The 16,100-nt window shown below is 36.7% G+C and overlaps 1 protein-coding gene across 3 annotated transcripts in view; it reads right to left on the bottom strand.

Annotated features, from left to right (window-relative positions):
* Positions 1 to 3,520: 3,520 nt before the first annotated feature.
* The window catches only part of ODAD2 (outer dynein arm docking complex subunit 2), a 71,257-nt gene continuing 58,677 nt past the window's right edge, over positions 3,521 to 16,100 (bottom strand). For all 3 annotated transcript variants that reach the window (XM_079299625.1, XM_079299624.1, XM_079299626.1), the window contains one exon: positions 3,521 to 3,987. In XM_079299625.1, coding sequence (XP_079155751.1) covers positions 3,874 to 3,987 — 114 coding nt within the window. In that variant the 3' untranslated portion in view covers positions 3,521 to 3,873. The remainder of the gene's footprint in view (positions 3,988 to 16,100) is intronic.

Below are 16,100 nucleotides of genomic sequence, written 5' to 3'. Positions count from 1 at the left end.
GTCCTGGCCTGTGCCAGGGCACTGAACAGTCCACAATTAGGTTGTCTGAATTAAAGAATGGCCAAGATGCAGCACAGCCTCCTTCTGTTGTTCTGGATCCTGAGCAGTGTGTGGCAAAGCTTAAGGGGTTAAAGAAGAGGCAAACCACAATTTGCAATTGGGGAGCAGTCGGCTTCTGACCCTGGAAATAAGCTCTGCAAACAACCTGCATGGAAATTTGAATTCCACTGCTGAAGAAACACATTACATGTTTCCATCTCAGTCATCTTGCTGTCATCTATAAAACAAAGATTATTTTGGTAGAAATGTGGAAGGAACAATCATTTAATTTATTATGAGCTGAAATTCTTAAACTAACATATTATCTAGTTCAGCCTCCTGGGATGATTCACATCTGACCCCCAGCACAAGCAGCTCACTCAACTCATTTTAGGAGACATGGAATTAAAGAGGTACCATGCTTTCACACTAAGTGATCAGTTAGCCTAAAGCATATTACTGAGCCAAATCTTGAGACAGCCCTGTAATTCTCAAGCTCATTTAATTTCCAAAGGAAAGTTTTGGTGATGGAGCAGAATAACAAAGCCCCTAATATATCACAGATTCCTTGCACCCAGGCTGTGAAGTTTATATTTCTCTTACAACTTGGAGACAATATCGTGTGTCAGAGCACATGCACTTGTCATTAGCATGAACACTAAAAGGAAATGAACATAAATTCCAGATTCGAATGTGTAGTTTGAACATCCTGGGACAATTAAATTATTGATAATGGTTATCTGTCACCAAGCAATAAATCATAAAGTCATGGAGGGGTAGAAGAAAAGCTATCTTGCTGCTGACAGATGTGTAGACTGAAAGATGTGGTGAGCCTATAAGCTTCCAGAAATAATTGCATAAAGGTGAAAGATTTCTTCTCATGCTTTTTTTCTCATCAACTCTAGTACTTCCATACTCTAAACAACACTTTCTCATGATAACTTTTCTTACTTGGACTTTGGTTTTTTTGACAGTTTAGTGTAATTGAGGAACAAAGCTGACAATGAGCAGCCAGTGAAGAGCAGGTCTGGCCTTGTGACTGCCAGTTGGAGCACTGCTCTCTGCAGAGCTGGGAGCTGGCTCCTGAAACTGTGAAAAGTGATGGATGCTCCCTGCTGATGGTACCATCAATGTAAATAAACTGCAAAAAAGGACATATTATGAAATGTGAAACTAAAGGAACCACACAGACAAAACATGGAGGAAGCAGACTGAGCAGATGACAGCAAATAAACAGGACAAAGCCTGACTCCCCTTTCTAAATCACTACATTTTTACAACTAAAATAATTTGCACATCAAATCACACTGAGTTGAAAATAATACCGAGCCCCATATACAGTATAACCATATTTCCTAAGAGGCTACAGGTTTATATGGACAAGCAGCAGCTGGTGGAAAGAGCAAGAAGTGGAGGCATTTCCCTTCCAAGCATGGGAGCCAGGGAGCAGGAGCTGGCTGGTGCTGGATATGCACGGTGTGAATGCTGGGCCTGGGGGTGGCAGTGCCTTGGGCTGGTGCCAGGGCTTGAATAGGCTGGTGGGCACTGCCAGGAGGGCTGGAGGGCTGTGTGAGCAGCATGGGGCACCCAGCTTTGTCAGGATCCCTTTTCAGAGGGCTGCAGCTCTGTGAAACTCAGCGCAGATCAGCGGACAAAGTGGAAGCTGTTCAAATGTACACGCTGTACTGCACTGCTCACAGGGCCAGGGATCGCATTCATTTACTCATTTTCCAACAACTAAATCTCTTTATATTAATTACATGGAATCCACCAGTTTTGGCCAAAAAAATATATATTTTTCTAATACTAGTTCTTTGCCTATGTGGTGATCTGTATCAATTTCAACAATACTCCTTGTACAGAAGTTTAAAAATGCAGGCATGGTAAAGAAAACAGCACAAGTAAGTTATTTTAAATCTGGGATTAACTGTCTGAGGTCTTAAAATAAAGATTTCAGATTAACTACTTGGAGGCATAAGGGCTACCAGTGTGAGTGAGAATGGCAAACTGAGGCCAGTTCATTGTCAGAAACATGACATTTATTGCCCTGACACCTGTATCATAAAATTAAGCTTGTTTTAGAACTTATTCCATTTGAAATCCACACCAAACAGTCAAGTGTGCCTTGAGAGGTCACGCTAAGGACAAGAGTTATTTTCAGGGACTTTTCTTCCCTTCAGCAGTTAGAAAAATAAGCTACCATTTTACGTGTTATTCATAAGTGAGACTGTGATAAACTATTTGTACCCACAGCTTCTCTCACAGAAAAGACAAAAATAAAATCAAGCCGCTTCTCTTTCAAATGAACTTGGCAATTAGCATCTATTTTAGAAGTATTTTTGGGCATAGCAATGAAGCATATGATACTACTACATCTATAACATCAGAATAATAATATAGATATGTTTATTCAAAATAATATACCAGGCTTGTGGGGCAGAGCTTGAAAATACCTAAAATAGCATTTACGGGGTCACTGGATGCTGATGGAGCTTGTGATGAACCCTGTGACTATGTTGGTGTTTGCACTGATCAAAAATACTACTTGGACTGACATTTTGATTTCCACACTGTCAGCATCTGTCCATAGCTAACTTCCTTTAAAATAGACTCCATACTTTCCCTAAGGGCCCAGTGTAATTCTCCCTTTTCAGAATTGTGCAAGTCTTCAAAAATGAAATTCTAAATGAGTCTTCAGGTCTGCTTCAGAGAAAACACTAATAAAAAGGTGGATTGGCATTATGTCTTCCTCAGAAGCTTCTGTCAGCAAGAAACTTAGTTGCCTTGAGAAGTCATGCTAGTTGGAGGTAAATAATGAAATTACAAAATGCTTCTATCCAAGAAAATTATTAATTATTAAGGGAAGTAAAAAAATAATTCAGAAGTGATTTCTTGACAAATGCAAGTAATTTAAATATTTGCTTTTTTTTCATTTTTGTCAGCAGTCTGTGTTTGTAATTAAGACCTTACTGGTCTCAAAGAAATGCCCTAGCATTATTTGTTTAGCATGGTACATACAGTGGGTATAAAATTTATAATAACAATAATAATTTCTGTGCATTTTTGAAAGCAACTGTAATTCTGAACATAATTTTATACAGAAAAAAGTAGCTACATCACTACAATGTTGTTTTCAGTTTGAAAATTAAAAACCACAAAACAATAATATGCAAATGTGAGTCTAATATCTGACTCTTTATTTAGAGCTGAGTTAAATGTGTTAATTAAAATACATTTCTCCAGCTACTTATAAAATTAAGCACTATTTTGTTTGATGTTGGTAGAAATGGGAAATTTGGAGTGATGTCTATTGCTACAGCTGTTTGCAGTCTTTATATAATGCCAGATGTGAGATTCATATATCTGCATTTTCTGCTCTCCTGTGATTCACAAGTGATCAAACATGCAAAAGCATAATGAGAGGATGACTGGAAAAGATTATAAGGCAGGGAATTTTTCAAGACATTCATAAATTACTGCATAACCACACACACAGGGAAGCAAATTTTATTGTAATGTCACAGATAAGCAAAATCATGTATATCTACAGTGAATTAAAATAAAAGCATATCAATTGTAGAAAATGTCTTTGACATATCTTAACTGATGGTCTTTTGATGAAGACACACAAAATTAGGTATGAGTGTTTTATCAAACCTAGGGGTGACAAACTAGTTATGTAAAATCAAACATAAGCTTCCACAGATTTGTTTTTATTAAATTATCTTCAAATAGATGAGCTCTGCTATGAAATACAGATGCTAGAAGGAGTAATTGTGTATTTAAATGTAGCTGAATTGCTAAACAAGTGTGTTGGTAAAAGCTGCTGAAGCATCAGCCATATTTTGCTTTTTCTGTTGCCAGAGCCAATCTGCGAATGTTTGCTATGCAACCAGCTGCTGCCTCCTGCAGAGTGTCATCTGTAGAGCCTACCATGGCCAGTAGGAGCTAGCAAAAACACAGAGGAGAAAAAAACAAATCAGTGTGCTTCTGCTTCAATAACATTCAAATCATATCTAGAACAATTGCATGAATTAACTCGCACATGATAAATAAAATACTTACAATCATATTAAGAACACTGCATTATACTTATGCATGTAACTACTACATGTATACTTTTGTATGCATATATCTATTAACATCCACACAAAAGTGCAATGCATTATATTTTATCATATTCGTACCTGTGAATTGATATTTTCATGTCTTATTTTCTGCATTTCTTATTCACTGCACTATGTCTGTCTATTGGTTGTGACTTGTATTTTTGTTGTTGTAAGGAGAAATTGCACATGCTTTATGTGAGTCATGCGAGTCACAATTTTCCCCCCAAAATATTCCAGTATAATTGTACATGCTCAATATTTTTAATAAACAAAGCCATGCTTTTTTTTCTTCGGTCTTGATCATGAAACTAGATTCATGTAATGGGCCCTTGTGTCCCATTGACTGAAGTATGTTTCTTCATTGTCACAGCAACTACTCATGTTAAATATCTTGAGGGATATAGATCTGGGCATATCAGTCAAACATTTGCATGTAAAAGTGAAAAACAAAAGCTCAAGAAGGGCACCAAACTTTTGGAGTTAATTTGGCCTTTCAGTCATGTGTAGTAGATCCTTTACCCTGGAAATAATTCACATTTTTCAGTGGAAATTCCCTGGGAGTAAGGTACTGTTCAACATGAGTATGACACAGACAGGCCTTGGTGATAAAACATTTTTACATATCAGAAAAGCAGCAATAATGGGTTTGGATCTCACTTCTGTGTGCTGCAAGTCAGTGATGCAACTTCAAATGCAATATAGCTGGAAAGGAGAAGAGTCTTGCTTAGCTTAAATCAGCTCCACACAACCCCCAGATTTCTGAAAATTTGCCAGGCTTAATGTGCGTTCAGGTATTTTGAAGCTCAGACAGCTCTAATTAAAACCTGTATTTTCAGTCTGCAATACTTAGGAATCTGTATTCACCCAAACAATGTTGAGTTAAACCACAGAGAAATCTGTTATCACTCAACTCTGGTGCATATTTTTCATACAGCTAAAATATTACACAAAATTATGAACTGCTAAATATAAAAGCATAAATTGAATGCAGACATCAAATTCATATGCTACCTTTTCCTAACCTTCCAGCAGTCTTGAGGCATGGGCCACAGCTGCACACATATGGCATTTACTTAGAGAGATCAAAGCATTTTGTACTTGAGGAAGTATTTGTGTTAGCCAAATGTACAAAACAAGCATCTTTCCAGTCACCTTTCACCCTTTGACCCCTACATGCAACATATAAGATTGTCTGTGATAGGCTTGAATTATGTCAGAAACAGTATTATGTCAATTAAGTGTAGATGATAATTTTTTCTAGCAATCCTTCTTCTTAAAATTTCCATTACTGCAATCAGATATCTAGGTCCAAGTAGCTAGGTAGAACTCTTAAAATATGAACCCTTCTAAAAGGACAGGCCAGAGTTAAAATGACATGAGAAGAAATAATATGAAAAAGGTTTATGTTTCTAAACTTTATTTGTGTGCAAACCCTGGGCCAGGACTAGCAACCAGAGAAGTCAGTGGAAGGTTCACCATTGACTTCAAGTGGACATAAGACCAAGGAGACCACAGGTTTACCTGTAATGATAAAGCAGCTCTACAAAGCACAAAGACAAGAATGCAAGCTTATCAAATGCTTAACTTCTATTTTTTTTCTTCAGAAATACTGCTGGAGAGAGATCTTTCTATGCCATTTGTCAAGAGCTGGTTTCTCATCAGCTTAAATTACCAAATGGTTCTTTGGGTGCCTTGCAAGAAACTGCTATAGATCCTTCATATCCCTGACTCAAACCCAAAAATATGTATGCACACGCCATTCATATGGTGGTTTTAGTAAAGCTCTAGGTTTTAAATCTGGGGGCAAGGAAACCATATGCCTTATGTGACTATTCATTGCATCTTCCCAGATCTAACACAGGGCTTTTTCAGTGTAGTGAGTGTGGAACTCTAACACCCATAAAAAAATCAGATATACTTGTATCCATGTGCAAGAGCAGATGCTAATCAAAAATTATATTTTAGAGATATATTATCTACTAGGAACACAGGAAAAAACAAAAAATGACCTTTGCCTTTATTATGACTACACTTTAGGTAGGATTCAATTCAAGGTTAATTGTCTCTTATTTTAGCCATCACTTCTTTCTAGGCTCAAAAGACATGGGAGGATAGGTATTTTTCTGTCACTTTCCACAGAGAACTCAATATTAAGCAATGACAATAGCTGTAGGGGAGGGAATGTGCTCTTTATTGCAGGTGCATTTTGGAAAATCAGGGTGAGGCAGCAAAGAACAGAATCCTGCATGAAACTGGTGCAAAGAACCCAAATAGATGCCTGCAGAACTAGTGGTACATATGCAACCAATGCAAACAGATTTTTACAAAGGTATCAAACACTGATTTTTTCCTTCTGTGTTCAGGGGATCAGGGATCAGTTTCTCTCTGATTTGCTGCTCTTCTAAATCACTTGCCAGTGGTAACATCTGCAAGAACTGCCACGTCATACAAAATCCACTACTACACTGTGTCTTAGGATTTTCACAGTGAGACTTCAAAGGACTATTCTTGGAAACACTGCCCAATACAGTAGCTGCCTCTAAGGACTGTGGATATACAGCAACATTTGTCAGTTAACCTACTCCTTTTGTACTAACAAAAAGACAGCTGAAGATTATAAAAAATGCAAACTATTTCAATAGAAGTAGGTAATTCTGTATTTAGAAATCCAGCTTTGAAGATTTTGATATAAATCCTGCCTTTAATGAAATAAAAATTTATTCCTTTTTTAATAAATCAAGACATTTATAATTCTTTCACTTCCTGATTATCACTCCTTGACCCTTTTACAGGTTCAGTTCCATTTACTGGCAATTTGGGTCATTCAATTCAGGTATGGAAATGCATTCATAGATAGTATATACAAACTACACCCACATATTAGGTATATTTGACAAGTCCAAGAAATCTTTTTCCTTTTTCCTTTTCTTTTATTCCAATAAAATAGTGCTATATGACATGCCATTTTTCTTGATATAATACCCTTGAACTTCATGTATCCCTTCCCTTTACTGTTCAGGTATTGTTTTCTGACACATGTAAATGTTAACAGATGTGAGAAGCAGTAAAAAAAGCATGTGGTATAAATGCTTCTTTCTGGCACATAAAAGGTACTTTCCATAGACAGAGAAAGCATTTGCAGCACCATGTAGCCTTCATTTTCTGTTGGCAGGTATCTATACTATAAGGCTAGAGTCCAATATCTTTGCACAGTTTGCACGTCATACCAGCAAATAAGCACAAATACAAGCTGTTTGGAGAATTAGGGCATATGTAGCATTTCTGGATTCCAAAAGCAATGTACAGCCAAGTCATTTAAACACTCAGAATAATTAAGATTTTACTATTATTACCCCAGACTTGTGATACTATACTATGACAACACAATGACAGAGTAATTCAGAATGGAGGGGCTCTCAGGGAGTCTCTAGCCTAATGTCACACTCAAAACAGAGTCAGATATGAGGCTTGGCCAGGTTGCCCACAGTTTTTAAGTCTGATCTTGAAAAACTACGAGAATAGAGATGGCACAACATCTTTGGCAACTTATTGCAATATTTGACTGACCCGCTGAAGATACAGGTTTTCTCTGTGCTAATCAAGTTACTCTTGATTTAATTTATGCTCATTGTCTCTCATCCTCTTGCCATGCATCTCTGGGAAAAGCCTAGCTCCATCTTTGTGATGACTAAACTCCCTGTAGGAACTGCAAGGTTGCTATTGAGTCCACTTAAAGCTCTTTCTTCTTCAGGCTGAAAAAGCACAGTTACCTTAGTTTCTCCTCAAAGAGCAGTGCTTCAGGTTCTGACCATCCTGGTGAACCTATTATGGTTTATTGCCTACATAAGGCCAAAGCTGGGTGCAGAATTCTAGGTGTGATCTAATGACTACTAAAGGGAACAAGCATTTCCCTCAACCTACTGGCTGTGCTTCTGCTTTAAGTCTAGAGTTGTGACTTCTTTGCTATCAAGACACATTGCTGGCTAATGCTCTGCTTGTTGTCTACAAAATCTCCAAACCCCTTTCAGTAAAATTGCTCCTCAGCATGTTGATCTCTAGCCTGTATCAGTGTAAACAGTGAAGTCTTTTTAGAATTTTTCACTTCTGCAAAAGAATAGCCCAAGGGGATTTAAAAGCAGAAAAAGCAGAGGTTAAGTATTGTACCAGCAAATCCTTAATCTGAAAAAATCTCAGATAGTCTCCATGCACTGGTTACAATAACTTAGAATTACTCATTTTCCTTCAGCCACAGCCACTGCAGCTTCCAGAGGGAGGAAGCAGGAAACATAGGGTGTCATATTTGCAGGAAGTATAGAGGTTTGCATGGAATAATCTTAATGCCCTTAATTAATGCCCTATTTGTCCTAACTTCTTTAGGTTTTCTGCCCTGTGAAACAAATGTTATTTAAATTTTTCTAATCAGAAGGAAATGTGGACAAACTCCTTCAACAAGATTCATATCTATACTGGGAAGCTAGTCAGAGTTCACATGGAGCTTAAAATTCCTGGAACTAAAGACATACACTTCAGTACAACATCTTGTAGATTGACATAGCATTTCCAGTTGGTGGTAAGACTTGCTTTTTTTTTTTTTTTTCCTTAAATTTAGATTTAGTATCTGGCTTCTTTTAAATGCAACATTTCCTGAAGGATGCTAAATTTCTAGCACTGTGAGTTTCTAATTGCATAACACTTATTTTTTTTTAAAAGACATTTTTCACATGTTTTTTATAAATCTAACCTAAAAGAAAAAAATACTTTAAATAAAAGCATATGGTAGAAGCTTATCCAAGAAAGTATCAGTCTAGATCCAGCCAGCATTTTCTAACTTTCAACACCATAGTGCACACTGGAAAATATTAAAGCACCTAGTTTGAGTGTTATGTTACACATATTCCTATGAAAATAGTTCTCATAAAATTAAATTATAAATAATAAAACATACTCCACAATCAAAGCATAATGAAGGTTAAGCTAAGTCACTGCTTCTAAACTAAAACTTAGTCCAATTTCCTGATTTTCCTTTTCAGCTGAACGAAAGGATAAGACAACAGGTACTATACCCAGACTCTTAAGAAGATGCTCATGTAAGTTCTGAGGTGTTTTGTTTGTTAGTTGTTTTTTTTTTTCTCAGATGGCTCAAAGAAAACAGATTTCAAACTAAAGTCCCATGCACCAGGGAACACTCTGAGCTAGCAGCTGTACAAAATCCAGCACCAAGAAATTCCAGTGAAAGCAAAAATTGGGCAGGGCTGACACTCACTGTCAGCTAATTCCCCCTTGCACAGGGTCTCTCTGGCCCAGGACTAAAGTCAGAGCAAGCCCTGGTGCAGCCTGCTTCACTCATTCTGAACATAAAGAGGTGAAACTGAGGCTCTCTGGCTGGGGTGGGAGAAATTCTGGGAAGATTACACCTGGCTTCTTTTCCTTTCTTGCCCTATTTCTGTCTTTTCTCCCTTCCATGAAACACATCTCCATTATGGCAGGAAAAGAGCAACTTTTTTGGAATCACTCAAGAATGGCTGGGGAGTATCAGGAGGTCCAAAGGAGGCAGCTTGGGCTAAGGTACACCTGAACATGGTGGCAGCCAGCAGGCTGGCCAGAAACTGTATTTTCTTTCTCATCTTTTCCATCCTCCCTCAGAAAGAGTAGAGGAGCTGGAAAACCTGTGCACTTCCTGCAAAGAGGTGCAAGACTCCAAGTTAGGATGAGAACAAACTCACCTACAGTTTTCTGTGCACCTAAACCATCTCATCTGTCTCAGGACTGACCACCTGTCCTGACAGATCACCTGTCTCAAAACAGATGATTTGTCCTTGGCAAGTCATTTTTCTTATGTGACTGCTTAGGACAAGAGGACTGTTGGCAAGATGAATCCCATGAAATGCCAGGAAATCAGGGGAAAAGAAGAATAGGGCTTGATAGTCCCAGTGAAGTATTCTGAGCATATGAATATATGGTACTTTACCATGGGATATTTACTGTTTCGTTAGGATAAGCAGTTTCAGTGAGCTGTAACTCATTTTACACCATGATAGATTTGAAGTTTAAAATTCTTCTGGTTAAAGCTTCATTTTTCTATTTTTCCTACCTGCTGTCTGCCCATTTTTGTTTACTTTGTTTAGTCCCCTCCTTTGTTACAACTAAACTGCAAGGCATCTGTGATTCTTCTACATCTGAATGGGAACAGCACGCTTGAAAATAAATCTCTTGACCACACAATAATAACATACAAAATAAAAATATAATTGTCATATTCTCCAATAAGGTTAAATGTTGCATTGCATTAGTTTGGCGACACACATACAACCTATATGCCTAAAGGGAATTATAATACACACACACATACTTGCAAATGTTTATATAGCTACAAAATATGAATACTCTACAGCTCTCTCTTCACCTCATCTATTTTACTGTCTTTTTCTTATATACTTATTTAGAGAAGGATGCCCTCCTTCTCTACAAAGACACAATAAATAGGCAGAGAACTATGAATATCAGTGACAAGGAGAAAAGCAACAAAATTTCAAATGATGAAATGAAGAATAGTTTTAAAATTGCAAATCTGCAGACCACTTTAAAATACTCTAAATTTAGAGGTCTTCCTATTTCAATTCTCTACTTACAGGATTTCAGAGGAATGTCGACAAGTATTTCAGGTGTAAATCTATCTATCTATAATAATATAATGCAAAGGTGAAGTAGCTAAATAAAACTAGTAATCAAAATTATTTCTAATCTCTGTTTAAAAGGAATGATTATAAGGAACTAATTAAAGACTTTAAAGGCAGACAGCTTGAGCCTACATTCAGCTGTAAGATGTTTGGTGCAATACTAAGAAAGAATTCAATCATCATGAACATTCTAATGTCCAAAAAGTCTTATGAGATATGAAATTCATCCCCTAAAAACAATAGGCAGATTTTGTAATCCAAAAGTGATGAAGCCCAGGGTGTCATATTTTTATTAGAACCACTTTCTGTATTTCATTTTTATTTCACAATGGTTTTCAAAAGAAGATTAACATATAAAAGGCTTTTGATAGCATAGAGAGAAAAAAGAACTTTTTTCATAATTTGAATAGAATGGCATTTCAAAATTTTATCATTTCAATGGGAATGGACATTCAAAACTGTAAACTTATGTCATGAATGTACCTTTCCTTTCATAATTTACTTTGGCTAACTAACATGTTGAGTAACTAACATGCCTTTCCTTGGTATCATTGCAAGACTGACCAGTCTTTCTTTTTTGTATCTCCTCTTCTTTTTCCATACTTACCTGCTTTTTCACTCTTAGCTTTCCTTTACATTTTGCAGGACCATGACTTTTATCTTTACTTTCCTTCTCAAACACTATTGAGGAGGTAGTATAGGAAATTGAGGAGGTAGTATAGGAAATTGAGAAATAATTGCTAATTCAGTTTTGTTTCAAAATTTTAACATTACTATGGATACGAACACTATAATTTTGTCTATCTCTAGCAATCATATGAAGAGTACATGAAAGTTAATCGGGGCAGTTGCAAATAAACTATCAGCAGCAATTCAGAGGAGAAAAAAACAATGTTTAAGCTGTCCATTAACTGTAATATTCTGAAGGGTTTGGCCTTAATTCTCAGCAATACCCTGAAAACATGATGTGGTTTTTTCCCTATAGTTTGTCTGATATTCCTGAAATGCACTGTAACTATTCTGTCTTTGAAGACAACACTGAACTGCTGTAAAGGAATTACAGTTTCTAGACTTTTGACAGATTCTGTAATGTTTCTCTCAAGTGCATCTTATCCTGCAAATAGGGATCTGAGAACATAATCTGACTGTACCAGTATTTTAAAAGTATGTTAGATCTACTGGTATGTGTGAACTGACTTCAAAATCTATTCTGTATTCAGATACAAGTACTGATTTTGATCTCTGAAGTTAATATAGCTTTAAGTCCAGTGCTCTAAGGGTCAATCTCTCTTCCTACATACAGTCACTATAATCAAAACCAGCAAGGTGCTTTGGCTAGTAAACCTTACATATCAAAGTCTGGGGATAAAAGAAGGAGGTCCTCCCTGTGAATTTGTACTTAGCATTTATTTGAAATAAGTAGCTAGCATACTGTAAAGATTTTTTTTTTTTTTTGTGGCACATAAGACTGTTCTATAGTCTTATGTTTTAGGATGTGGAGGTGGCAACAGTGCATACATTTACATAAACTGGAAGATGAGTGGTACTGTTCAACACATAATCTGATTTTAGACTAGTAAATATACTAGAAAATGTTCAATTAGAACACAGGGTAAATAAATGTATAGATGGTATGAACACAGATCAGCTCTATTCATACAAACATAAAACTGAATGTGATGAAGCAAGAATGGATCTGGGGCTGTGGGCAAGGGTCATGTATAGTCCAGATGTTCATTCATATTAGTAAGTCTAAATGTATGGTATCAGAAAATTAAATGCTTGAGACCATTTATTTCTCAAGATTATCAAACTGCTTTTTTGTTATTGGAGAAAAACAAATTATTTTATACTAAGGAGTCATCTTCCTATAATAAACACAAATTTCTTTAGAAACAGTTTGGTCAGTTGTCATAAAATATATTTACAAGTGCTGGAAATTTGCATGCTTTTAAAAAGTCTGCATTGTGGAAAAACATTACCATGAACAATTATTGTGACAGATAAATGCTGTGGCTTTTTGGTGATTGAAATCAAGGGACTTCCTTGAATTTGCACTCCAATCAGACCATATTCAACCAAAGTATCTGCATTTGCATACAGTTCTTTGGAGGGGAGTTAGATATTTTTTTAAGAATAAGCATAATGTCTCTCCAAAGCCACTCAAGGACTCTGGCCACAAGTGCCTGAATAGCTGCTGGCTTTTGGAAGCTTTGTGAGATCAGAGACTTTAAAAAATACTGGGTTGCGTGCAAACAAGCAAGCAATAATACCTGTCTGACTAATATGTCAGAAATACTAGAGACCTTGATCTGCTTCCTTCCATCTCTAAAGATGAAACTATGAAACAGGGAATGAAAAGTTCAATAATAAAAGTTAAATTTAAAACATTTCTCTGATTAGAACAAAAACCTGTTCCTCAATGTTTTTTTATTAACTTCTCAACTTCAATTCCAAGCTTCAGGTTTTGGAAATGTTTTTGGCTTATTCATTTGCTTCAGCTCTTCTAGTTCTATAAAAAGAAAGTTATAGTTGTGCTTGGGCAAGTGGAGGTTGTACCACATGCATAAAAGCTCTGCTAAAGCTGGTTAAAGCATGCGGGGGAAGATGCGAAAATTAATTTTCTATAACCATGTAACTCTGTGCTTTAACACAGGAAAAAAAAATTATGTGAACCTTCTACCTGAATGTTACTGCAAAAGGTAAAAAAGAATCACGATTTAAACCTGTTATAGTGGTTACTCTGTCTCTCGGGTAGGATGAAATGGCTGTAGCCAATCATCTACCCAAGACATTATTTCACAACACTACTGCAGGCACAAGAATATTACTGACCACATGTTGGGCATTCTTGGGTGAGTATGTATGAGGCATTCTGCCACCTAACAAAAACAGTATGTGGAAGATGATTTAAGTACTACTCCCACACAGGGAATGTACTCTCTACTTCATCAGCTCCCCACTCAAACAGGCTACTTTTTCATTTAAACAGTGCATGATGGGCTTGATTCATGATGACAATTAAGGAACTTGAGATCATTCTCAGAACAGAAGTATTTTATGCAGAATATTGTAAATTTTGTGAAAGAGTGGTTTCTCAAAATACAATTCCCTCATATGCATTTCTGATGCAGAAGAATTAAACAGACTATCAGTTTCTTCCCCCACACTCCAGCATGTCAACAAAAATTTAAGGATAAATAACACCTACATATAACTGCAAATTTTATGAGGATTCTTGGATTATGAGACCAAGAGCAGAAAGATTAACAGAAACAGCCTGATTAATCAGAAGCAAAGTCAGGGCTTCATGGTGTCCCTAACTGTACCTTACATCAAAAATTTTTCTGTCCAAATTGTTTGCAAGGACTTTATTGCCTCACCCAAACATTTGGACATCTTTCCAGTTCTAACCAATAGTTACTGGCAGTCCCTCTGCCTCTGCTGCATGTGCCGTGTGCTAAACTGTTCAGTGTAATCAGTCCCTGAAAGGGGAAAATGTTGCACTGAGCTGTGATGTATTTGCACAGGAGATTCGACCTCTCTGGTTCTGCACTGTGAGCTGCAGTTTGCAATTGTCTCTGCACTTATCATGGAGAACTGCACTGTCAGCATTTGCGACCTCACCATTTACCACCCTTTCCATTATCATTTATGAAATACTAAATTACAAGATCCTCTGGCTCCAGAACTTCATTTTAATTCCTGCACTTTGATTTCTGAGTTTTAAACAGTTATTTATCCTCTCTAGGACTCTGACTTCTTATCACATACAATTTTAACTTCTTAACACTTTTTGGGGAAGAGTGCTACTCAACGCTTTCTTAAAATCCAAGGATGGTCAATTCCACCCTTCCAAACAGCAACAAGATTATTGCACACCAATAGAGTAATCAACTGATGGGAAGGCAAAATGCTTTGAGAAGCAAAAAATAATAAAATATTCTCTATATCATGAATGTTCAGCAAATCCAGTGCCAAAGTATGACAGACCTTTTTTTGATATATACACACTCCCTTAGCCTATAAGGCCTCTGGAGTCCAACAATTATCTGTAATTCTGAGAGGGAGCTAATCTAGTCTAATGAATGTTGTATTTGTGCAGATTGCACAGATTCAATGTAAGAGATACAAAGAGCAAATAAACCTGTATTCATGACACACCTGTGTTCAGGGTATACAGTAAACAAGAACTGGTGAAGGATGGGACCTTCAGAGGGGCAATTTTGATTTTAGGTGTTCTAAAAACCTTGCTATTTAAGCTTTTTATATTTCCACAGATCCTTAATTATGTATCTTATCCTAGAATTTGGAACTGTCATTTGGAACCTGTATGCAGTATGGAAGCACCTTTATGAGTCTATAGGACTGCTTTCTCAGTCCTATGTCATGGAAAAGGCTTTTTTAATTTTTATTTATACCTTCAACACAAATTCAATGAGTAGACCAGAATCAGCCTAAAGGCACCTTCTATCTAGTTTTACAGTTTCCCTAAATCCAAAGGTAACACGTAATTTGCAGTGTATCAGACTCTTCTGGTAATTAAAAAGTCTTACTGGCTAATATTCTTTCACTTTAACATTACATTTATTTCTTCAAAGCTTCCAGAGATCAAGAATTAGCATAAACCATGGCAAGAAATTCTGCACTGACTGGCAGCTGATAAATACAGCCAATAATTACCCTTGGAGATAAAAGAAAAATTAATTAAAATCACATTTTCAATAAAATGAAATCACATGAACCTTCACTTACAGTCCAAGAAAATACACATTTTAGCTTTCACATGCAATTGATTGTAAAATGCATCAGCAGAGTAAAATAGTTGCATCAGCAATTCATATCCTGTCCCTGCCCTTACTCAAGTCAGGACAGAATTCTCATCAGGCTCGTGCTGCCTGGCAGCCTTGTCAGGTCTTTAGATTTGGTGCCAAAGTACAGAACACTGACCAGAAACATTAACACTAGAGCCCATCCCATTATCCCCACACTCCAAATGAGCTCTTCCTTAGCATCTTTACCTTGAAAGTGATATCAATAAGTTGTGCCCTATCACTTAAAAGATAGAGTGCTGGTCTTTGCAATGGCAACATAAGAGAGATTACAATAAGTAGGGCTTGAAGCCAAACTGAACTGAGTGATTGATTCTACAGGAAGAACTTTGCTCTTGGTATTTCTTATGTTCAGATTCTTTGAATAGCTCCTTACATACAAGGAAACTATTTTTGACCAGCTGAATGTCAAAAATAATTACCTGGCATTCTGTCCCTACACA

This window comes from Erithacus rubecula (genome assembly GCF_903797595.1).
Source record: "Erithacus rubecula genome assembly, chromosome: 3".
Taxonomy (NCBI): Eukaryota; Metazoa; Chordata; class Aves; order Passeriformes; family Muscicapidae; genus Erithacus; species Erithacus rubecula.
This window is presented reverse-complemented; position numbering and strand designations above follow the sequence as displayed.